The sequence below is a fragment of the Condylostylus longicornis genome, unplaced genomic scaffold (assembly GCF_029603195.1).
Source record: "Condylostylus longicornis isolate FDR11 unplaced genomic scaffold, ASM2960319v2 ptg000018l, whole genome shotgun sequence".
Classification (NCBI taxonomy): domain Eukaryota; kingdom Metazoa; phylum Arthropoda; class Insecta; order Diptera; family Dolichopodidae; genus Condylostylus; species Condylostylus longicornis.
In genome coordinates this window covers 7,104,691-7,129,268 of record NW_026577987.1, presented here as the reverse complement: position 1 = coordinate 7,129,268, position 24,578 = coordinate 7,104,691, and the positions used below count along the sequence as shown (strand labels likewise).

The following is a 24,578-nucleotide window of genomic DNA, read 5'->3' as shown; positions in this document are numbered from 1 at the left end:
CGGGTGTGATGTTATCTAGGTGTGCTAGTGGCCTTGTTGGTCCTCTCATTTCTTTATTTACCTATCGTTGGTGTTTATTCCAAGAAAGTTAACTGGCGTGGGCTTTTCTCTCCGTAGCTTGATGTTGGTCTATTCTTATTTGACTTGCAGGTTTTATCAGGTTTCTTTCTGTTCTGCTCTGTCTTATATGTACTGTGCCGGGTCGGGTGTTCCGCAGGGTTGCCATTTGGGTCCCATACTTTTATAGCCGCGACTAACGAGGTCAATTGTCTATTGTTGCAGAGGGATTTGGATGGTTTATGGGATTGGTGTCGGGTAAACGGCCTGGAACTAAACGTTGGTAAGTGTCGGATCATGAGCTTTTCGCGGAGGAGAGATTCTTCTGTTGTCCGGAATGATTATTGCCTTATCGGTGTGATCTTGGGGTTATGCTTGATCGCAGGCTGGATTTTAGTGCTGATCCTTTTAGATTACCGCAGTAAGAGACAAGGTTGATGTTGATCGATTTGCAGTCCTTGAAGGCGCGTAGGGTTGTCGCTGACACAGTGTTTATCCATTTGCTCGTATCGGGGGACATTGTGGCTCCTTCTTTGTTAGGGCAGGTTTCTATTGGGTATAACGTAAGGAATCTTAGGTCTGTTAAGTTGTACAATGTTCGCTATCACTCTACTGATTATGGTAGGAATGAACCGGTCACTAGAATGTTGCGTTCTGTTCATTCTAATTCTTTGGTATTTAATCTTGCTATTAGTGATAGATCTAGACTTGTGTGTAATTTAAATTTGTAGTAATATTTGGGTTTTTTTTGTTCTTGTCTTTCTTTCTCGTCTTTATTTATCTATATTATCTATTTTGTTTTCTCTCATTTGTGCGTGTCTGGTGGTCTATGTTATTAATCTTTATAAATGATGATGCTGTTGCTTGGTAACTGATAGTTGCTTAGTTACGACTAAATGATGTTTTAATTGCGTCTATTAGCGATATGCTAAATGCTTGATCTAAGCTAATGGATGTCTGATATAATTTAAAGCTGTTGAAAATGGTTTAAAAACATTACTAGTGGGCGACAATATATTGACCATAATGTATATGTATATGTACGCTATATCTAGAAATAAATTCGATAAAAACTATATGTTTTTAATTTTAACTCACTCGTTTTTGCGTTGGTCATTATTGTTCCTTTGAATATTTGCTTTTAAAATATTTGCTTTTTCTTAAATTATTTTTTTTTTCACTTATTTTTATTTTTCATATAAATCACTCTTGCTTTACTATACATTATAGATATATGTACATATATATGTACTTCTATATAGACAAAAAAAGTGCATTTGACACCAGATTTGATCAAATAATACTGATATGTATGTATGTATGAAAAAATAAAATTTTTAATCCAATATCATAGTTGTCAAATTTAATCGTGAAACTTTGCTTGATTTGTAAACGGTGTCTTAGGAATCTTTATGAATTTTGACATGTTTTTGCTTTTAACTTCCATTGTAAAGCCAATAAAAGGTTCAAAAAGTTCAACCATATTTAAGCATTCTAATTTCAGAAAAATAAATTTTTTACTATATAAGGAGAATTACTATATAATTCGATTTTCGTATTTGCCGAAATGGCAAGGTAGTATCATTTAAGTTAATTAGTATTGCATTACAGTTTTCCCGAATACGAAAATCGTAATAAAAAGCAAGCAAGGCGGGCACTGTTGAACATTTTTAAGAACTATTTTTTTATTAAGAAAAATCAAAATTTTTATTCAAATACAACAAATTTTTGGAGAAAAAATTCTTATGGTTTACCTTCTTTAAAGATTTTGTCGTATACATAAAAGTATGCCATAGGAAAAAAATTATCATGATCAGCTGATGAGCATCAAATTTCATCTTAGATTAAATTGTAGATTTTAGACTAGTTTCTGACGGTTTTTGAAAATTGTCTACATGAACGTGAGCACATACATATGTATCTATACTAAAAGTAATACTTTTATACACATACATACATATATACGAGACATGTAAATATATATGTTTTTCGCTCATGGCTATAACAGCTAAAAAATTAGTGGGTATGGACATTAAAAGAATATTTAATAAGAAACTCATTACATATCTAAAGTACGTAAATTTATGAAATTTTTCTTCTGCTTTCCTGTTAAAATTTTTTTTATGAAATCGAAATAGGACAGGTTTTAAAAAAGTTGATATTTTTCGAGTTATGTTTATACATAGTTCATTATTTTAATTAAACTTCACATTATGGTCTTTTTTTCCGAAGGAAATTAAGAAGAGAGCTAACGGTATTAACCAAAAACACACAACCATGCATACATTGATACATAAGCACATACGAGTATATATGTATTATATACATCAAAATTCAATCAGCTGAAAATTTGATAATATGACCACAATTTTTTGCAAGATTTTGTTTGTAGTATCCAAGTCAAGTTTTGACATGCTTATTTTACAAAACCCATATAATTAATATGTACACTTTATATTTACACTAAGTCCTCGAGATACGACATCTTCTAATACGACATTTCGAGTTACGACATGATATAAATTTGGATCATTTTTATTCGGCTTACGACATTGTTCCTAATACGACTTTGAAAATTTAAAAAAAAAATTGTTTTTTTGACAGATTTTACTGTTTTTTGAATAAAAATCTATACCGAATTTAGTTATAAGACGAGACCAAAGCACATACTTCAACAATGAACTCTTTCTAGTTAAAAATTCTAGTTAGTAGTTAAGAATACGAATTGAAGTGATAAAATATCAACTTATTTAGATTTTATTTTATTTATTTTTGTTACATCATTGAATTTTTTTGATTTTGTTATTATATATTGTTGTTTTTTTTTCAAACTTTGTTACCTTTTTGTAAAAAAAAAGGTAAATTATTTTATAACATAGTTTGTCTAATTCACTTTTTGTTTCAATACATTTTTTTTCCTCCTCAAACGACAATTCGAGTTACGACATAAATTTCTGGAACCAAAAATGTCGTATCTCGAGGACTTAGTGTACATGCATATATGTATATGTACATACATATGTATGTACATATTTAAACAAAGCATAATTTATGTTTTTAAATCACTCACAAAATATTGTACATACGATATGCACATACTTATGTGCCTACATCCATACATACATACATATATGTATGTATGTATACTAAAAAAATATACGCGGTACGATATTTCCTTACATATTTAAACCAAGAGGTAACGAAACAATGTTGTTAACGTATTTTGACCAACATGTTCATTTTGCCAAAAATCAAAACAAAAAATCTAGTCTGGACACAAAGGAAAATGGAGAGAAAATCAAACCAATTGCAATTAGTATTATGTTCTTCTAATGGGAATGAAGATACGTTTTAACAAATAAAACACAAATTTCTGAGAATGCCAAATTTTTCTATTACTTTGACTTATGAGACTTATTAGAATTATTGTTAACTTCAAATAATTCGGTAAAATTTTGTTTTTGTGATTCATAATTAAAATTTTTTTGAGCTGCTTTAATGCATATGTATGTATGAATGTACATATATAAATACATAAGCCAAAGTAAAAACTATTGTCCAGGCAATGATTTTGTTAAGTCGAGATAATTTAATTTATACTCACTTATCTATACCTACATATACAAACATTCATAAATATATATAGCTATGTACATATATAAATTTCACATAACAAAACTCATAATTTCTTCTCCGAAATCACTCAAAGTTGTTTATTTATTTCCATATATACAATACACGTAAGTACATCCCATATCATATCATTTGTATGGAAACATAAAGATGTTTGTACATTGTGTAACAAAATTAAAACCGAAAAAACACATACTAATTTTATGGAATAAATGTGTATTATTTGTATAATTTACGTACACATATACTTACATACATATGTATGTATTTTGAAATACTTTATACTTATATAAATAAAATTTTATCTATAGATATAAGGCAAAAAACACAGAAAAACATGCAATATAATTTGTAAATAAAGTAAAAGCATATATATATGGATGCATATAAATATATGTATATGTGTGTATATTATATAGATTTGCTTTCATTATAAAAGCGGCAGGATGGTTTAAAATTTTTTTTTTGCTACAAAAAATTGTTATTGTTGTGTGCGTACGTATGAAAAATATAAAATTTAAAAATAAAACAAAATTGCTTATTTTTTGGTTTTTTTTTTTTGATCTGTTTTGATGATTATTATTTATTTTTATGTCAGAATATAGAAATCATATATGTATGTAAAACTATATGTATTCGCACACAAACATATTATGTACATGGCTGCGTACGAACTTATTTATATGCACACACACCAATTTTCTGTTGCTCATTAATTTAAAAACATTGTAAATAATTATGTACATATATATTTTTATATTTTTCAAACATCCATATGTAATTTTTAGACAGTTCCGAAATGTAAATTTAGATTGTAAATATGTATATACTTCAATTTTATATAATGTATCTATAGATTTGTTTATAACATTTTATAGATGCGCATGAATGTATTTATTAATACTGTTACAAAGTTATAAGTATATATTTACTAACTTATATGCATGTATACATATGTTAATAATATACAGATATTCATTATATTCTATAGTGGTTCACTTTTTCTTTATAGTTTTTTTTTGCTTTTTATTGTTATTGTTTCTATATTTTTGTTTTCATTTCTACCACACATATGAGAAATATTCAAATCGGCCTTTTGCGTAGTTAAAATTTCATCGTCAAAAGGCTGTGTGTATGAAATGTAATGCAAAGAAAGTGTTTTTTTTTTCTATATGAAAGTTAAAAAAGATGAAAATATATTTTTTTATCTGATATAATTAAAAAAAAAATCTTAAATGAATAAATTGAAATAGTTAAATATAACAGAAATGCTAATTTAATAAAATAAATATGTAAACTTATATTTTAAATAATTTTTAAATTAACTTTCATGTAATTAATTGTTTGCTTTAAGAAAAAAAAAAAAAAACAAATTATACATATGTAAGTATGTAAATGCAAAGCAGTACCTTTACTACCGATTATGATGAAATTACAAATTTTAAAAAATAAAGACAAAAATGTACTTATACATATGTGTGTATATAACAGGTACAATAATTTTGAGTGTTTAAAATTTTTTATTTGGTTTTAAATAAAAAAAATTTCATATATTTTTATTTCCATTGCATTGAACTTAAGAATCGGATAATGATTTCAAAGAATTGTAATCAATATTCTTAAAAAATACTGTTATCACAAAAGTATTGTTACCGATAATAGGTACTAGCATATAATATACATACATATACAATGAGAAAATTTTAATACAATATAACATAAAAAGATAATACAAAAGTTGGAATTTAAAATATAAAAAATTAAAATTAGAAAACTTTATTAAAATATTATTATAAACAATAATTTATCCAAAACAGTAAAAGGGGTACCTACCGATGTACCTATATCTACCTACTTAAATAAAATTTTTACGTGTAAATGTACCTTACATAAAATAAAAATATGGATGTAAATTTACGATATACACAAATTGTATAACTATTAAGTATATGTACTACTTATTTACATCTACCAGGTATATTAGTGTTTATGGATTAACTAAATTTAATTTAAGCAAATATTTACATTATTAATGTACATTTATACATACATATCTCAGTTTTGTGTAATGTGCATTTGATTTGAAGTCGGATGAATGTGCATATGTATGTATTTATATTTATACGTTGCTTTTAAAATTTAAATTCTTGCTGGATAGAGATTTGTAAATATGTTTTCATTTTTGCATAGTACATAATGTCCACATATAGTTATAATTATAAATATAAATTAAAATTACTTATCAATTATAAGTAATATTATTAAAAATATGTGATTACTGATTGATTAGCTATCTACAAAATAATTCATGAATTCTTGTATAACTATTGTGTTTAATTAAAATGAAATATTATGCATATTTGTATGTATATAGGTACATATATCTACTAACATACATACTTGCGTATATTTATGATTATACTTTCAATTAAAGTTCTACATACATAGTATGTATGTTTGTATATGCATGGGTATACAAACATGATATATAAATTTTTAACTCAAAAAAATGTAAGTAAATATTTTATTCATTAAAAATTTTTTGTATTACAACAAGTATGAATGCATGTTAATAATATTACATACGAACATCATTATATTATGGTTAACAATATGTATTAAAAAATACTGGAATAATACTGGAATATAAATAAAATGTTGTCCTGTGTGCATGGTTTATGTAGGCAGATTCCCATTGTTTGTATACATAATATTTGTGTACATACATACGTATACGCCAATAAAACAAATTAATTCTAAAATTTTAAAGTTCTATTTAGTTACACAACAAAAATTTAACATAATTATCAAAAAAAAAGGAAATTACTGTTATTGTTATCTATTACTGTCAATTAAATATTGTTATATAAAAACTTATATATGTATGTGCCAAAAAAATGTAAATATTATGTCCCTCCATACATTCTTACATTAAGTATACACTTGTTTTTCATTTTTATAACGTGTAGGCGCATATTTGAAAGCCGAATTTTATTCTACCGAACATGTAATATGCACATATATTATTGAGTTATTTGCTGAAAATAAAATGGGCATAAATATATAATGTATACATATTATATAAATATATAATAAGTATATGACATGTGCTTATGTGTATAAATGTAATTAATATGTAAATAAATTAAAATATTGGTTAAATAATAATTCTATTTAAATTTATTGTTAAAATACTTATGTATGTATGTATGTTATACAAAATAAATAATTTTTATTAGATATCTATATATGTATGTATAGATGTACAATTAGTTAAATTTTACAAATTCTGTATGCATATAGGTACTATGTTTGAACAAAACAAATTTATCAATTTTTTAGTATACATAGGTACCTACTCCCCCATCTACTAAATTTATATTGTAAACCGGCTTAAATAAAATAAAATCTTTAAGTTATTATGTAATGCTGTAAAGTAGAGTTTGATGTTGTACTCAGCTAACTGCCCCTTAATACCTGATGGATTAATTGTTTTTAACAACAAAAGGATTAAAACCAAAAATTGAATTGAATTAAAACGAAAATTTTTAAAAATTGCGGTTTTATTTTATATACTTATAATATTATTTGAAATGATAAATTTTGTTTATAAGATTCATAAAATATGTATAATTAAAAAAAAATTAATTTAAATGTTGTTTTTTAAGTGTTTTTTAAAATGTGAAAATTAAAATCCAAAACAAACATAAGATCATACATAATGTATCAAGTAGATACATACATAACTAATATGTAAATCTAGTTAAGAATTTGTTTACAAACTTATATTTTGGATCATTTACTAAGTTATCGTGTACAAGCAATTTGCATAGGTACTCAATTAAAAATTATTCAATTAATTTTTACGCAGATAAGTATTATAAATATGTATTTATGTCCATTAAATAAATAATATGTGAACGTCTACTACGTAGATAAAAGGAAACTTAAAAAAACTTAAAATGGTGCATTAAGATTTTGCAAAATTTTTAAGTTCATACATACGTACATACATTTGTGTAAAGTTTAGTCCAAACATTTTTGTTACAAAAGGTGAAAGCGGAAAAAAAAATAAAACAAAAGAAGGGACTTAAATTCAAAAACAAGGTGACTTCAATTCCAATATCAGCAAAAGAAACAAATTTTAACATTTATTTTGTAAAAGTGCAATTTTCATTTCCTTTAACAAAAAAAAGTTTTTCCTTTGACTTCAATAATAATTTTTTTTATTTTTGTTTTAAATTTTGTGCGTAACTATTTTTATTATTAAAGTTATCAGAAGAAGTAAAAAAAAAATAAAACACAATTTTTAATAAAACAGGAAATTCAACTCTCTATGCAACTTTTTTGAATTGGCAGGTAACGTTCTGTAATTTTCTTTGTTACACACATACAAAATTTAAAATGTTTATAGATTAATATAAGCATATATACATACATATAAGTATGTGTTTTGATAAAAATTTCGATAATCAAATTTTTCATTTTCGTTTAACACAAAATACTAACTTAAGTACCTATATTGTTAAAATAAGGATGTGTTAGTATTGACGTGTCAAATAATAATAAATGCAGCGAAAATAAATTTTCATACATACATCATTTACTTACATATTTATGTACATGCATACATACATTCCTATATATACTTAACACAAATTATAAATAACTAAAACGTACCTGTGCTTATTTGCATATGTACATACATATTTTGAAGTTTTAATATAGAGGTAGGACACTTGAGAAAGTTAGAAATGAAATTCTGCTTTGCAAGTGTTTCCTTCGCAGTACTACCAAAAGTGAGAATTTAACTTCAAAATGAATGTTTTTGGTCATACATACATAAACAATATGTAAAACGTCAAAATAATTTTTTTTTTAAAAAATTTTTAAAATTTAAAAAAAAATATCTTCAAAGTTAAGGTTTTTTAATGCTACTGAAGAAGTTTTTCGTATTTGGAATTTTTTTCAATTTTTTACATGTTTCTAAAGTTCACAAACAAAAAATATTTTGACTACAAAAATCAATTTGATAGGCAACGCATGGTAACGCTGCAACCATGATAGAAAAATTTTGATATTTTCCGCTGCAGTTAATAATTTTATATTAATCGATTTGACGCATTAACTAAATGCGCTTACTGCTTATGACATCATATGTGCATGTTATTAATTTTTCTTTTTAATATCTGATTTGATCGAATTGAGATCTTGATATTTTGGTTTCCTACGTTTTTCACTTGAACTTCAATTGAAGATCACAAAGGGTTCGTTAAGATTTTCTCTTTTATCGAATCTTCAAAATGAAGATATTATTTTGAAATAACTAAGATATTTGGAATAATCTATTTGGCAGCACTATGCCTAAGTAATAAAAACTATAATTTCATATATAGTACCTCACTACAATATACATAAGTTTGCATAAATTTAGGAGAAACTATTAAATAATTTTCGAAAAATTTATGCTAAAATAAATCTTAATATTGCAAATTAATTTTTCTGAACAAGAGGATGGTCACTATTATGTCTTTCACAGCAATTTAATAGATTTTGTAGTATCGAAAAAACAGGTTGTAAATACTTAGTTAACATTTTGCAAATTTTGAGTACTAGTAACTCAGGTGGGGACAAATTTTCAGAAAAATAAAATATTAGTGCCTATATAATTCATTCTGCTAAAAACTTGGCATGCGTTTCAGTTAATATGTCGGAGTAAAATTGCTGCGAAAATTAGTGGTAATAACGGTTAAATGGCCGGTTCAATTGACCGATATTTGTTTTTAACTTTTTATGATGACGTTTCTGTATTTATGGAACTTACAAGTTGTTTTTGGTTTGAATAGTGTATTGACAAACTTGGATTTTTTAAAACTTTGAGGTGTATTTATGTTAAAGTTATAAGTCAAGGGGTTTGAGAAGAAAAGAAGGACCATGGATAGTTTCTTACAATTTTGAATTTAATAATTTGTGGCTGCGATCACTAACTTTTTCAAGTAAGAACTAATTTTTTTTTTCACTCTTGCCCTGCAACTCAGAATAAATGGCTGGCGCATGATATATCTAATATAGCCATACAACAGTTCTTTGCGTTATTGGTTTTTAATTAAGTAGGGTTGCCATAATTTTGCTGTATATTAAATATTTAAGATTACTGATATTTAATTATTTTTTTATTTTTGTTAGTACTTATTTAAAATCGAACATTATGAACCTATGATAATAAGTTTTATATTAACTCTTTACCGACAGCATTCCAAAAGAAGGTTATGGGATGACAAAAAATTTCACATGCCGAGTATATTATAGATAATGTTTAGAGAGATATCTGTCTGTCAATCTGATTGCCGGTTTGTTAGTCTGTCTATGTAGACCTGAAACTCCCTGTTTCCTATCCTCTGAAACTGGATATTTATTATCAAGTTTACTTTTTTGATTATTTTTATAGAAAATAATCAGCGAATTTTTCCGAAATTTTTTATAAGTTCCGCCTGACAATACAAGCTACTTAACCTTTTGAAGAAATCAGATGTTAGCAAAGGACTTTTACTACAGGCCAAATTAACAATTTAGCTCATATATAGAGATATTATCAACCAATTTATTAAAATGAAGACAAGGAGTCCGGGATATTATTGTTTCAAATTGTTACTCAAGCAACTACACCCATCAACTGTCTCTCCGAATGAAGAATGTAGTTACTGTCACTCCAAATGTAGGGTGTATGATTACTGTAAACATTGTTATTTTGTTTTTATTTAAAACAAAAATTTTATTTTATTCTAATTCAAATCACATAGGCCTGCAATCTTGTGGTATTTTTTTATGAATTTGTTATAAGAAAAAATGGAAAAAAAAATACATATGTACGTATACATTTTATATTCACATGCATTTAGAAAAACGGAAAAACATATGTATGTATATGCGTATGTATATCACATATTTTAAAAACATTACCAGAACACGAAATATAACAAGAATGAGATAATAGTTGAGTGACTTTCCGATAATTTTCACATATTTTATTGTAATCGTTCAGTTAAATTTAATATACATATGTAGAATTTACGTTCAGATGAACTCAATAAAAATGTGTGATCAAAATTATATATACATATAACATATTATATACATATTGTATACATATATTCAGATTAATTCAAGATTTTGGCAAATGAATTTAGTAATAAACAATCTCAAATCTAAACGTTTATATTGTAATGATAGTTTTCAATTATTATAAGTAAATTACTGACGATAGAAAAAACAAAATTATAGATCAGTATTTCCCTATTAATTAGGGCTTTAATGAAAAATTTTTACAGTTCAAAAAAAAAAGTTCGAAAAAGTTATCTTGATTCTATTAATTTTGTTTATACTTATGTATGTACATATGTACAAATTATTACACATTTATTTATTTCTCATTAATAAATTATTAATAAATAATATCAAATAACCACAAACGATACATACTTACATTCATATTTTAAAAACTTATTTTTGTTCATGCATGTGTACGTTTAAATGAAAAAAATGTTACAATAAATATTCATGCATATCTGAATAATTGCGTATAATTACATATAAAGTACATACATGTATGTATGTAAATAGAAACATATGTACATAAATTAGATACATACATACATATATGCATGCATTTTCGTTTTTTAACCCCAACCAATTCAAAAAATTAAAATCAATTCAACAATTTCTTGTTTTCACTTTTTATAAGAGAAAAACACAATTCTTCCAAAAAATGTAAACATTAAAACATTTTCTTTTTATTATGCTGCTGCTTTCCACTTATTCTCGTTTCATTCTGTTGTATGTTCAGTTTATGTAAACGCAGAATAATATATAATATATTCATATCTATGTATATCATATGTACATACTTATATGTGTATAGAAACTCAACCTAATTTCTTAAAAAGTAGATTCTGTTTTCCTTAAAAGATAGTTTTCTTGCCAACTGATTTTATTTGTTATTTCAAGTCTAGCATTCTAACCACCTTTTTATGTAAGTAAATATGTGCATATGCATGAATTTGGTACTTCAAGTTTTTATTACGCAGCTGAGATGTATGTATGTATGTATATATGAAAAAAACAGCCATGAAAAGTACATAATATGTATGTACATGCATACATACGTACGTACTTATGTATGCATTCCCTTTCACATAATATACAGAATAGAGAAATATATTTTCATAAATGTTCTCATAGAAAATGTACAATTATTAACATATCTTTACTGCAGTTCATCCGAGATATTGTTTTTCTGTAACGGGATAATTAAAAATATATATGTATAGATTATTACGCACATATATATGCATTTATTTATTATTAGCTTTGTAATGTTTGTGTATTTTTATTGAAAAATTATGCACATATGCACATAAATACATAAATTTATTTAAAAACAAATAAAAAAATGTGAAAAGTCTCGCACTTCTGAATTGTATTTTGATATACTATAAAGCACAAATTTACATAGAGTCACTATTACCTAACGAAACTGCATGGTTAGTAAAGGGCTACGAAGTGTATTATGGTACAACTTGGTAAAAATTTTCTTCCCGGTGAAAAAAAATGTGAAAAGTATTGCTTTGTAAGCTCAAATTATTAATTTAAGTATAGCAAAGCAAAACTTAATAGATACACACACATGAATGTATGTATTGAACCATTTTTGTCAAATGTTTTTTCAAAGTGTTCAATAATTATCGATGAAAAAATGACAAAATTAATTATCGAAAAATGACAGTTTAATTATCGTTTGAGAAAATTACACTGTGATAATCCTTTTCAAAAATGGGGATTTCAGCTCAGTTTTTCTGTTTGACATTTATTGTCGATCAATGCTTGTATGCCTACGAATTATATCACAAAATCTAATACACGTGTTGCACAATATCGCTAAAGAAAGTTTTTCAAATTTTGTTCTGCATTGCAATAACTATATACTACATATTTATAATTTGAAAAGTGTGGTTTTGTAAAGCTTTCGATACAATATAGAACAACAGACAATATTATTTATAATGTTTTTGAAATTTAAAAGGATATACTATCATTCTCGGATAAATGCGTCGCCTGAATTTTTAAAATGTTAAATCAATTAAAGAGAAAACGCATTTAAAACACAATAAACAAAAAAAAATTAAAAACATTGCAAGTTTGTTATACATATGAATTACATAATAATATTCCCTGACTTCAGAATTGTGGTAATACTGCGTTGTTACACAATTCAGCAATAACAACTGATAAGCTGAATTTTGTATTAAGTCCGTATTAGTGCAATTTTGAAGTCAACGATTACTTTAATTTTTACATTTGAGACAGAAATTGACAAAAATTGACATTGAGGTTCTGAAACAATATAAAAAATTTAAAGTAAGAGATGTCTATGTTTTGAGGTTAAAATAAAGAAAAACAATTCACAATCCGGAAATATGATTTCTTTAGTTTATTATTTAATCGTGAAAATTATTATGTACATACATATTTTGACGCAATAAACGAATAATATTAATTTTAATCAGCCAAAACAAATTCGCCATTTTCTTTGATAGCAATTAAAAAAAATAAGGGGTATTTTGTTCCAAAACTAAGTAAAACGTTTCTAGATACATATGTATGTATGTACATACAGACATACAATGTATATTCAAAGTTTCCCTTCTGGGCCAAATTATCACGAAATTTTGTAATTTTGTGCAAAATTTATAAACATGCATTGTGTATATACACATGTATGTACATGCTCATATGCAAACGTTAATAAAAGATAACTATTATTTATGTACATAGAATATGTATGTACACATTGTATATTATTATAAATATAGTTATACATATTACATTCTATCTATATATAAAAAAGTTTTTAGTAAAAACAAAAATATCTACACATTATATACATATCTACATTGTATATAAAACAAGATTTTTGAAAGGAAAAGCTAGAAAAACTAATGTACATACAAAAGTGAAACAGAAAAATAACAAAATACCATGCTTGACATTGAACTTGAGAAATCACCATATTTGTACGTATTTTTTTTAGTTTTTCTCTCTTTCCATGTATTAAATGTTTAGATATATACAGATGCACTAATGTGATATTATATGTATTGAATGGAAATACATGGAAATTTATATACCGAACGAAAGGTTCCTTTTACACAAGTCGAATAATACTCAATTTACTAACACATATACATATATGCTCTATTAATTTTTTTTTCTTTCCAAAACATATACGTGTGTATATCGGCATTAATGATAATAATACGTGCTGAATGACATGGAATGGATGAGATATCTGGGATGAACGGTGAACGATTAAGATCATAAAATTTTCAAACTAAATCATTGAAAAAGATGGCACTACTACATTAACTGAAAAATTAAGTATTAGCCGTGTTATTTGATATATAACGGACCAAAATTCAACATAAACAAATTTCGAAGATATGAACCTACCTAGTTTTACAGATTGTGTTTATTTTTATGTATGTACGTATGTTATGTATTTACAGAAAAATTGTTTTAGCCTAATTTCAGCATTGCTAGTTTAGTTATACTGTCAGTGGCTCTTACTGTGTAATTTGATTTTCGTGAAAATATTTTTGTATTTGCAGAAATGGAAAGGTAGTATACTTTTAAGGTACACTTTACCATTTTTTCGAATACGAAAATCGAGTTACATAGTAAGGCTCTATTAGAAGTTTGTATGTAAATATTATGAAAATTTTCATTTGGAAGAGTTTTACACGATAAAATTTTTTTTTTATTATGTTCGAACAATAGAAAAATTGTCAAATTATTTTTCTATAACGAAAAGCCTACAATATCGTTGACCAAAATAAGTGTAACCCGACCAATCGAGTCGTTTGACTAACTACATGTGCATATGTTTGTTAGTTGTTTTAAAGAATACATGACAAAATATCACTTTCCAAATATTAATCTACATAATATGTATGTAGTATGTACATATGTTTATGTACCACGTTAGTCATTTTATTTTGATGTGATGGCAAGTGCAGTTGATACATATTTTGAGAACAAATTAAAAAAATTCTTATTTGGGAAATGTGCACATCCAATTAAAGAATGATAGACTTGAAATTGAGTAAAAGAGGTGACTGAAAAAAGAATTTAGGAAATCATGTTGTTTATTTTGCGTGTAGCATAACTTCACCATGGGTTGATAATTTGAACTAAATGAAAAAGAAAAAGGAAGATATACATAATATACATTATACAAGAGAAATTTATGCGAGCATTCTTTATTACAGCCTGTTCCAAAATGTAGTTGCAAAGCAGAGGAAAATAGATAGAGCACTCAAAAATTTTTTTTTTGAGTGCTGGTTTTAAAGTTAAATTTTATTAAATAAGAATAATTTTAAATAAGTATGAGATTTGTGACAACAATATTATTCTATATGTTGGGTTGTATTTTTTTTATCAAAAAATATGGCTTTCCGCAGCTACAGTAAATCTTATACAGTAAATTTGATGCGTTGTAATTAATTTTCAAATTTTTGAAATTATTATGAATACATATAGAAATAATGTTACAATCAATTCCTGAGGCGAAACATAACGTTTCAACCTCTTATTTGACCATTAATTAACGTCGACAGTTTTAAAGATTCATGAAATATAGTTTTAAGCTTTTGAAAACTATATAGCTTTATGTTTCCTCAGTTTAACGGGTTCAATCAAAAATGGCAGAATAAATGTTTCTTGTTTCCGACTATGTGATGTTCATTGCGCCTTTTCGGCTTGATGCTTGAAAAAATCTATTTACATTTTATAACTTTATTAAAACAAGTAGACTTTCTGTACCTATAGGCTAAAAAATTAACATGAGTTCTATTAAGTTTTAATTGATTTTAACTTTAACAGCAAATCACTCATTATTGTACTAACCATCGAATTACTGGTGTTTCTTATTATACAACTATTTTTACTAAAGACGAATTGAGATGTTTTGGACCGTAGGCACCAATTTATATAATATGTATGTATTAATTATTGACTACCTACTTAAGTTTGGAATAACTTTATCACCCATATTCTGTTACTTGCATCACTTGATGTGACGGGTTGTTCTTGAAAAGTGTAATTTTCTGAATAATTTTTTGTTATATGAAAAGTGTAATATTCTGAATAATTTCTAATTAATTTATTTTTAAAATTTGATGTTTTGTACTCAAAATAACTTCCAATACTATCCCACCATCTTAAATGACGCCCCTAACAGAACATAGGTGTATATGAATGTAATTGGAAAACTCTTCATTTATTTTAATTTACACATATTTAATTTGTTTTCATTTTCTTGAGTTCCATTCCCTATAGCTAATATAGTTGGCCTATGATTATCAAATTCTTTTTTGGCAGGTCACGTGTGTGATAAAGAATAATGTTTAACTAGAATTAAGTATGTGTAAAATGCTTTAAATTTTTATTAATGTTTCACGTTTAAAATGCAGCTAGACACCAACCAGCAAATTCGTATGTGGATATTGTCCAACTTAGTAAGCTAGAGCTAAAAACCTTTAAACTTCCTGGTGCATAAATATTAAAGCTGAATTCTTTTTTAGACAAAGCAAATTAAAGTTTTTTGAGATGAACAAAATAGTTTTTTCACAACATTTTAAAATTTCATATAACAAAATTTATTTAACTGGTACTTAATAAGGTATTTAAATCACATTTTAATTTAATATTAAAAATCTACTGGTCGTATGGTAATAAATCTAGATAAAATAACCGCAACCAAAACTGTAGCGATAACAAACCAAAATGCGAAAACGTAAAATGATTCCTCTGTAAAAACATCTGTGAATGCTGGTATTTCATGATAAATTTTTTCAATAACGTCTAAATTTCCTCTGTGTTTCATTTTCTATTATTATTCTAAATATTTGTTTGTTAGTTATGTACTACACTTTCAATATTCAATTACAAATAGAAACTATTTTTTTTTTGAACCCTTTTTAGTTCCAACTTGTTTCTTCTCTAATTTAGTTTTGGTAGTAGCAATTTCTTCTTGAGGCGCTAATGTTGAAATGTGCTTATTACAAATTTGTAGCAGTTCCAATGTTGATAAATTTTCTGGTAAAAGTTTTATTTCTTTTAATTGTGCTTGTTCTAAAAAAGAAATAAAAATAATTATCTTTTTTTTTATAAATGAAATTGAAAACTTACTTTGAGCCGGGTCATTTAACAAAAATGATATTTCTGATGGCTGCCTTCCACATAGAATTTCTGTTCTAAGCACACATTTTGGATTTGTTCCAGAAATTTTAGGTGTTGATAAATGAAAAAGAAGCTCCCTAAAACAATCAATATTTATTTTTCTATAGGTTTTTTTTTAATTCTCAAATGTACATTGTATTAAACTACAATTTTTTATAAATTATATTAATAGCATTTAATTTTATTTTATTTCAGTAATGTAAACATATGATCTCAAATTTAGAGCAAAAAAATAAATAAAAATGTCGACAGAACGGGAATTAACGCCAGGAACACCAGCTCAATTACATACCTTGCCCTTCCCAGATTTAGCAGCACTTCAATTAAATAGTGCAGTCAGTATCCTTGGAAAAGTATACGGTAAGTACAAATATTATTTTTGTTTAAATTTGGAAATTTTTTTTTTTGAAATTTTGGTATTGCTACAAGATTTTAACACTATGAAAAGTAGTAAAATAATAAAATACGATTTTTGGTTTATATGTATAATAATGATGACCAATAGCGAATTTGCGCATGTTCTTTTTTATTGTTCTATATTTAAAATCCCTTAGCAGGAATTTTTATTTTATTTATTGAGGTTAAGTCCTATTTGTTTATAAGAACTTCTGTGACTTTTATTTATTTGTTCGCAATTACGAATAGTTTATTTTTTTTTGTTTCATTTTCGGCATAATTGATCTTTTTCATGTTTGTTACATACCTTGCTGATATTGTATTTTCCTTGAATGGGTCAAACTTGACTATTATTCTGCTGACGGCTTTCAAATTAAGTAATTTTAATTGCTTTCCAATTGCAGATACAACTCCTCCAGATCTTGTGAATGTTCCACTGTAATATATAGACATGTTTAAAGTGTTTTAAAATTTCATTGATTATTTGTTTTCTATTGAATTATTGAAAACAAAATTAAATTTGAAAACTAAAATATTGTTCTTCAGCACTTAAAATTATTTGATAATAATATAATGAATTGACATTGACATATGTTTAATCGATATTATGGAGTTTGATTTTAAGTCAATCGATTTATAATGTTGGAAAATATCGACGTCAAAATTTTTAACCTTTTAACAAGCAAGTCAAAACAATTTAACCTCTAAGGTACATTTTGCTATTAAATTTAGTACAATAAACTTAAATTCAGTACGTATATGTATTTTACTTCTGCAGTTAAATGAAATACTATAAAAAAAGAATAAAAGAAGAAAATTTTTATGTGAATCAATATCAAATGTAATTTCAAAAAAATTGTTTTCAGAATGTACATACATATAAAATTATAAAAATTTTGTTGATTTGAAAACGCTGCCTAATGTTTAGATTCATTGTTCTAAAAAAATTTAATAATAAAAAATAAAAATAAATAATAAAATTATAAATAAGTACTCATCAAACTAATGTTGTAATACATTCGGTGTACTGGGTAAAATAAGTATTTAATATGGATTATATATGGATGCTTACAATAAATACGGCAACACTTGAAGGAAAAAAGCCTTCAGAAGCGTCATTTAAGTCATACTTCAGCAAGAAATTTAATTCAGCGCGCCATTTTGTTTTTTTTTTTCTTGTTGTTTTGTTGTATTTTGACGGACTGCGTAGAGAGCACCACCACAATTTTTTTTTTAGCAAATCAAGATAGCGAAAAGTTGAATTGTGTGTTAAATGAAGTTTTTTTTAAGAAAATAAAACGAAGAAATAGAGAAAAAGCAGCCAATTTATTTAATTTTTTATATAAAAATTAATTTTATGTTATCGATGGAATAAAAAGCTAAATAATTTATTCAAATATATAGTGATTTTATAAGAAATATTGTGATTGAAAAAAAAAGTTTTTGTATTTTTTTTTTCAAACAAAATATTCCATTGTGCCTGAAGAAATAGTGTTCTTTTTAAAATAATTACGAAAAATAGAATTTTTAGAAAAAAAGATAAAAATAGCTGTGAGAAAAAATGTATCCCGTCGGACAACGTAAGTAATGTAACTTTAAAAGAGAAAAAATGCTCTTGAAGTACTTAAAATTTGTATTTAATAAAAAAAAAATTACATCCATTCTGAATAATCTTAAAAAGTTCGTATTTATTATTAAGTTAGGGCATATGAAATTTATTCGAAGAGAAACATTAATGAATTAATTATAAAATTGAAATTTTTGTAATGAATGTTTTAATATTGGTTAATATTTGCTAAAAAAAAATTAATAAATGAAAAAGTGACAATAATGCACTGCCCCAATTTTTTTTTTTAGAAAAAAGACAATGAAAAAGAAAAAAAAGAAAAAAACTAAGTTCACCACAGCAGCAGCGACGACATTTTGGATATTTTGTATTGTGCATTTATTTGTGTGTATCTACTGTGAATGCTATTCTAGTCTTACGATTGCTTCTGTTCTCATATTTACTATACTCATAAATGTATATAATATTCATACTCGTATAATACTGTGTATTAAAATGTTGAATAGAAATTTGTCAAAAAATCTTGAAGGTTTTTACTTCTTTTTTATGTCGACGTCAAAAATTAATTTTTGATTTCTTTTAGTTCGCGAAGTTTATTTTCTTACAATTTAAAATTTATTTGTTTTTCAGACAATTCGCTTTAAAGACACACTTTAAAAATTATTTATTATACCTTAAAAATAAGTGCATATTTTACTTTTACATTCCTACATACATATGTATTTGATAAAGTATTGTTTACGAGTTTTTTTTTTATTTTTTTTTTGGGAATACTTTATACAACATAATGCTCACAATCAAAAATAAGAAAATAAAAAAAATAGAAACTAAGTTCGTTGGCCGTAGAACCTAAATAATTAGGTGTTGTTATAGGTATACATACCTATTTCCACACAAAAAAAAGCAGGCAGATATGCCTATATTTTCAGCTTTTTTTTTTAAATAGACAGGCTAATGTAGATACATTTTTTTATTACACACATATTATAACTAGTTATTACCCATGTTTGTCATATTTGTATAAAAAAGATGTAATTACACAAGTGTTTAAGCGGTTGGCGTATACGCTTAAATATAATATATGGAAATTGATTTATCTAAAAAAATAAGATTATATTCTATTTATGTTATAAAATTTTACGGTTAAATCAAAAAGAAAATTGGTGGTTTTATTGCCTACTTTCCTGTATTTCCTGCATAAATATATGTTTGCCTTTATTAACATCGTGGACTGAGAATATAAGATACTCATTAATTTTTTCGGCTAGCTAATTTTTTTTTTTGAACAACATAATTATTGGTGCAACAATTGTTTTCGCACATTTTGCATTTTTTTAGAAGGTCCATCCAAGGCTTTCAGATAAAATTTAAACATAACCGTCTACATTCTTAAAAAGAAAAGGAAAAAAGATTTGCGATCGTCTTAATATTCCTAATTAAAGATAAAAAAATTCAAAATAAAAAAATAACTCATAAATGTATTTTTTGTTGTTAATACAAATATTTTAACAGAAACTACCATTCAATGAATATGATTTAAAATATTTATTGCTCAAAGTAGTGATGGAAACGTTATGATGGGAAATTTTTACTTAATATTTAAAAACTTATTTTGCTAATTAACTTCTATTAAAAAATATCAAAAGTTTGAACGTAAATTAGTGAGGAAAAACAACTATTTTGAAGCTATGCCTGTTTTTTTAGTTAAGAAACTCATGATATTTTTAAATTTCTGAAAAATTGATTAATCTATGGATAAACCTACTGGCTACTACAGTATACTTCATTATACAATGTGCGTTACATATAGAAAATAGCCCAGTTTTCTTGTATTAATCACATTATAGTACAATTGAGTTTACCTAGGGAAATTACCTGGGGAGTAGTTTTTAAATGTTTATTAAAAATAGTATGTTGAAAATTAGATAATCCTTTAATGAATTTTTCTTTTGTAATTAATAAAATTTTTAGCTTCTAAGCTAAACACCTATCAATTTATAGCTCATAAGTACCTACCTTGCAAAATCAATTTATTAGTTTAAGTTAAGTAAATTATTAACTACTTATTAGCCTAAATTACTAATTTAAGCTAAAAAGTACATATTACAATGAAACAACAATCTCATCTTTTTTTATAAAAGTAACAAGATTTGATATTTTGGAATATCCCGAAAAATAATTATGTAAAGATTAATTCTTCGAAGTGTTGATTTTTCGAAGTCATTATTTAAAAACTTATTTTATTCAAATTTCGATAGCTTTTTTACACTATACCCTTATGTTAGTCTTTCTTTTCTTTTTTTTATATAAATATCAAAGAATGTACCGATCCTGGTGAATGACGATAGCTTATTTTATAAACATTAGTAAAACGGGATTAGATAAATCCATATTGAATTAATAATATTTATTTAAATTTGCCCCGTCCGGATGACTAATATGGAATTCCCAGGTACTATCCCATAGTAAAATGCTTTTTAATAGGTACTTTTCTAGTAAGTAGGGTTCTATCCTTTTTCTTCAATTAAAAATAAAAAAGTGCAACTACGTGTAATTAAAGAAGGTTTATTTATGCATATATAATGTTTATATTGTAAATTGTTTATTTTGAATTAACTGTAAAATGCAAGGATTTTTTTCTAGCTTTCTTTTTAGACTTCTTCGTTCTTCATATAAAAGATCGGTAGTATATTTTAATTTGGTTGTTGGTACACGTAGAAGAAAAATTCGTTCTGGAATGAAACACGAAAAATTGATAGAATGAAACATGAAAAGAAGTCCAAAGCATGTAAAATTTTGACTCGAATGATAACAAAATAGTTTTACGCTAAACAAACTGAATAATTCTGCTAGGTACCCTTTATCTTGTACCCTTCAGGAATATTAGATTTAATTTAAATTTACAATACCTGTCGATATAGACATCTCAAAATATTTTCACTATTTTCAAGTAATTTTCGCTGCGGGAAAGTATCTACAACTTTGACGTTATAATTCGTTCTTTTTCCAACTCTTAAAAACCAACACATAGCTGATCGGGACATTCCATGCTAATTATAATTTTCTTTTATATTGAATTCCGAAATCAGCCATCGACTAGATGAGTTGTTTTTTTTTATAGATAATTATAGTTTTACATTATAGTACATTATTATGTATCTATGCGTATTATAAAATATTTGCTTCAACTTATGCTATCTAGTTTACTTGAATGCTCTCCTACAAGCCGAAAACTATACTTTGTGTGCACAATAACTTAAATACGTATTGTTAAAGTAAACAATTTAAATTGTCTAATCGATAATAGTCTATCTGTTAGTGTATAAGTATATTTTTTTCACGGTTCTATTAATTATCAGCTAGATATCAATTTTTCAAAGGGACTGATAAATTACATAATATTAATAATTAATTTTTATTAATAACTTTTTATATTTTTTGAGTAAATAGTTCATCTTAAAAATAAAATAATTTTTTTATACATAAAATTAACAAATAAAATTTTGTAGTTTTTATATTTCATGTTTTCTCTAAATACTGTTTTAATTCATTTAAAATAAATAATTGTTGATCATATTTTAAAGTTAAAATTTCATTTAAAATTTTTGCTGTTGATGACTTTATAATAAAACTGGATATATATACATTAACGAAGGTACCCATTAAACATTGACTATCACATCTATCCATAAAACCACCATGTCCTGGTATACTATCACCGAAATCCTTAACCTTAAATGCTCTTTTAAATCCAGATGCTAAAAATCCACCGAATGGTCCAATTATTGAACTAACAATGCCCAATACAATAGAATGCATAATAAACGGATAAATCATTATTTTATTTTGAAATATTGAATATTCTTTTTTTATAAATAAATACGATGGTTCACAATCCATTGAAATTTGTCCAAGTCCATATTTCCAATAATCCATCGAGCATGTTAAAAATTTTGATTCACATAAAATAGCTGATAATATTATACCAAATATTATTGTACCAATACCACCTCCAATAAAACCTTCCCATGTTTTTTTTGGGCTTAATTTAATTAATGGTGTACGGCCAAAAAAAAATCCACATATATATGCCATTATATCATTGCATGTTATCATTGCTACTGGTATTATAAACCATATTATACCTTCAAATATATTTTGTATGTGTAAATAACATTGTACAACACATACTAAAAATGCTAAATGAATCCATGCAAATAAACTAAATTGTTTACGATAATATTGCTTTTTTAATGATATTACAAATATAACCAAACCAATAAAGTATAATAAAAATGATATTATTCTATGATATTTTATTAAAATATATAAAATATCATATTCATTTTTTATTTTTATATTAATAAAATTAAAAAATATTTCACCAAAAAAAAAGTAATTAACAGCAAATGAAAAATACCACGCCAATTTACGAAAACAATTAGAATTTGGAATTTTATGAATTTGAAATCCGATTGTTATAATTTCATCATAGCATTTTATTTGTGCTATCAAAATAACAATTATTAACATTATTGGACCACCATATATCATTAAAATGAATCCACTAATCATAATAAATCCAAATATTGAACGAATCATTAAATTTTTCCATTGTGATGAGAAATTTTTTAATTTATTCTTTATTATTTCATTGTTGTTATCCTTGTTGATTATTATTTGATTTTGTTTTATATAATTGTTACTATCACAACAATTACTTGTACTAAAATTATTTGCAAAATTATCACTAACGTTCTGTTCAGAATCAATAAAAGATGGCAAACTTGTTGTCATTTTTGGATAATTTTGATTTTTCATTTTACGATTTCTTGCTCCCATGTTCATAATTTCACTTAAATAAAATATTGAGACTATTTTAAATTTTCGTTTTTTTTTTTTAAATGTACTATTTTTAATATTTTAAAATGTCAATGAAGATTTTTAATACATTTTCATTTCAATATACTCGTATTTTTATTTTGTTAGTCATATAACAAACGTTGTCATAGTTAAACTAACCTATATACATATGTATGAATTTCGTTTTTAGTAGATAATTGAAAATTCCCGTGTATATTGCGAACGATTAACGATTGATAAATACAAATATATCAGAGAAAATAACCAAATTGTAGTTGTATGCATACTCGTAATTGTATGTATTGTTGCATGTTATATGAAAAAAATCTACAGATAAGAATAGAAGTTAGGTTAAGTTATGGTGTAAAAAGACTGTGATACTATATAATATGTATTTTGTTTTTACAACTTATAATTTCTTTTGCGATAAGAAAAAAATATAACTTAGTGTATAAGATTGTGTAAGATAAGGTAATTTTGTTGTTATCATTTTAATAATAATGAAATTCGCTAGACGTTCTATTAAATCCAATAATTTCTCTCATATTTTATGTTAGAGAAAAAAATACAAATATTAGAATATTTTAATTTTAATAAAAAGTTAGGCATTTCTATACATGAAGTATATACTTATATTATATATATAAAAAGATTTGCTTTTATATTACGAAACATTTTCGAAAAATAATTTTGATTTTTAATGTTAAATCTTATTATTATGGGAGAACGAGTCATAATAATTTAGATAATCTTGGTAAAGAAATTT

The 24,578-nt window shown here is 25.2% G+C and overlaps 4 protein-coding genes across 9 annotated transcripts in view; 1 reads left to right on the top strand and 3 right to left on the bottom strand.

Annotated features, from left to right (window-relative positions):
• Nucleotides 1-5,497: 5,497 nt before the first annotated feature.
• LOC129606507 (protein argonaute-2) overlaps nt 5,498-24,578 on the top strand; it is a 35,752-nt gene continuing 16,671 nt past the window's right edge. For 2 of the 6 annotated variants that reach the window (XM_055516850.1, XM_055516848.1), the window contains exons 1-2: nt 5,498-5,665; nt 17,182-17,346. In XM_055516850.1, the coding sequence (XP_055372825.1) occupies nt 17,229-17,346 (118 nt within the window). In that variant the 5' untranslated portion in view covers nt 5,498-5,665; nt 17,182-17,228. Of the gene's footprint in view, nt 5,666-17,137; nt 17,347-18,439; nt 18,963-24,578 lie in introns of those variants that run through there. The other 4 variants (XM_055516853.1, XM_055516852.1, XM_055516851.1 and 1 more) reach the window with 3 other exon arrangements.
• On the bottom strand, nt 16,163-16,630 carry LOC129606511 (uncharacterized). The gene has a single exon (XM_055516856.1). The coding sequence runs from the start codon at nt 16,628-16,630 to the stop codon at nt 16,454-16,456; it is 177 nt and encodes a 58-aa protein (XP_055372831.1). The 3' UTR covers nt 16,163-16,453.
• Nucleotides 16,703-17,947, bottom strand: LOC129606510 (uncharacterized). The gene is made up of 3 exons (XM_055516855.1): nt 17,690-17,947; nt 16,936-17,063; nt 16,703-16,878 (listed from the first exon to the last, which is right to left on the bottom strand). The coding sequence occupies exons 1-3, from the start codon at nt 17,833-17,835 to the stop codon at nt 16,703-16,705; spliced, it is 450 nt and encodes a 149-aa protein (XP_055372830.1). The 5' UTR covers nt 17,836-17,947.
• LOC129606509 (phosphatidate cytidylyltransferase, photoreceptor-specific-like) lies at nt 22,444-23,892 on the bottom strand. Its single transcript, XM_055516854.1, has one exon. The coding sequence runs from the start codon at nt 23,795-23,797 to the stop codon at nt 22,469-22,471; it is 1,329 nt and encodes a 442-aa protein (XP_055372829.1). The 5' UTR covers nt 23,798-23,892; the 3' UTR covers nt 22,444-22,468.

Coding starts and splice junctions, on each gene's coding strand:
- LOC129606511 (XM_055516856.1), bottom strand. CDS start 16,630: ATGAAACACAGAGGAAATTTAGACGTTATTGAAAAAATTTATCATGAA.
- LOC129606510 (XM_055516855.1), bottom strand. CDS start 17,835: ATGTCTATATATTACAGTGGAACATTCACAAGATCTGGAGGAGTTGTA. Junction 17,064..17,689: donor GAAAATACAATATCAGCAAG/GTATGTAACAAA, acceptor TGATTGTTTTAG/GGAGCTTCTTTTTCATTTAT. Junction 16,879..16,935: donor GTTAAATGACCCGGCTCAAA/GTAAGTTTTCAA, acceptor TTTCTTTTTTAG/AACAAGCACAATTAAAAGAA.
- LOC129606509 (XM_055516854.1), bottom strand. CDS start 23,797: ATGAACATGGGAGCAAGAAATCGTAAAATGAAAAATCAAAATTATCCA.